Here is a 1,496-nt window from a genome sequence, read left to right as displayed (position 1 = left end):
ATCTTTTTCGACAAGTTCGATTGAAAAAATTAGATCTCTCGGAATTCAAGACGAAAATGTAAAACATAAAAATCGATAAAGAATTATTTTCTTAGTAAATAAATTAATAATTGGGTAATATTAATTATATTTAATTACCCACAGATTAATCGCGAGTTCAACCAGTTGATAGAAATGCACCAGTCAGAATTTTGATAGGATGTCACAATGATATCACTCGAAACAAATTGAATAATTGTTAAATTTCCGTAGGTACGATCGATATTGAGGAAAATTGTCGGCAATAATGACAGTGAAAAGCTCAATCATTCGATAAATCGGAGTATATACAGCCGGTTGGTCGGTTCGTGTATATAAAGAGATTATAAACGATAGCGAAGGATAATTACATGACAGCAATCGATAACAATTTGATGAAGCAACTGGTGTCTGAAGATAGGAAGTACCGACTGATTGGTAAATTGTCAATTTTACTCCATGACGATCTCCTCGTTTGTTGAATGTCGAGATACATCTTTCAAAGATAGCTTCTGATTGTCAATTATTCTCCTGCCTCAAAGAGAACCAATACAGATGGAAGAAGTACCCGACAAACGAGGAGAATTGGTGAAGCATAAACTTGCTGGCCTTTGCGTATTCATTTCACTCTCCAGCCCCTCAAATAGGATTACAGTAATGTCTTTTGTTCAAGCTTGAAGACTGGAGGGACCATTCAATGATGGGGAACTCAATCTCAAACCTAATGGAGTGAATCTAAAAATACTTGAGCGATGTCTGAAGTGGAACCTGATTCAGCATCTCCAGTTCCTGTTACCGTTCCTGTTCCAGCAATGGTAACGATTCAACCACCACCGCAATGTCGAATGCTACGGTCACCAAGTCATGAGAGCGTTACGACGGATTTGTCCTTGTTCAGTGTATCAATAGCCAGTGATATTAAAGGAGTCAATCGTCTTGTTCCTTTCAAATCATACAGTGATGCCCAGCTGGCCGGACGTGGCCCATCACCAAATCCGGATGCTCAAGAAAATCAGAGCAACAGGTGAGATTGCCCTTCATGTTCTTTACGGAAATGTCTCTCCTGGTATCACTGGAGACAGCTTCATTGATCTAGACTACAATGCTACGAGATATGCCAATAGACTAGTTTCTCAAACAGGATTTCTCGTTAGGTCAAGAGATTCGATTGAAGAAATTCTCAAGTCTATTTACTCAATGCAATCAGATTCTAACAATTAGAGTCAATTAACTTGCCTCAGTCTTAATAGGACCAATTACTACTGATTACTCAACGAATAATCGAACAATCGACGAATCATGAATCGATTACATTGTTGCAGACCAGCGGACATACCCGAGATTCTGTGGTTTGAAGAGGAAACCGAACTGATCCGCAGTTGCGGTGCCCTCTCATCAGCTCTCGGTCTCCAAAAAAGTTTCAGTACAACGGATGTATTTCAATTATCATCTCCAGATGGATCTTGTCCACACAGATT

The 1,496-nt window shown here is 39.2% G+C and overlaps 1 protein-coding gene across 1 annotated transcript; it reads left to right on the top strand.

The window, feature by feature from the left end:
- Window positions 1–253: 253 nt before the first annotated feature.
- On the top strand, window positions 254–1,491 carry LOC105272964 (uncharacterized; the record flags this gene model as incomplete). The annotated part of the gene is made up of 3 exons (XM_011315192.1): window positions 254–456; window positions 692–1,042; window positions 1,341–1,491. Coding segments are annotated over exons 2-3 (423 nt in total), but the record flags the coding sequence as incomplete, so codon positions are not given.
- Window positions 1,492–1,496: the final 5 nt, after the last annotated feature.

This window comes from Fopius arisanus, unplaced genomic scaffold, assembly GCF_000806365.1.
Source record: "Fopius arisanus strain USDA-PBARC FA_bdor unplaced genomic scaffold, ASM80636v1 scaffold00493, whole genome shotgun sequence".
NCBI classification, from domain to species: domain Eukaryota; kingdom Metazoa; phylum Arthropoda; class Insecta; order Hymenoptera; family Braconidae; genus Fopius; species Fopius arisanus.
The sequence above is the reverse complement of the archived record's forward strand: the minus strand, read 5'-3'. Positions and strand labels throughout refer to the sequence as shown.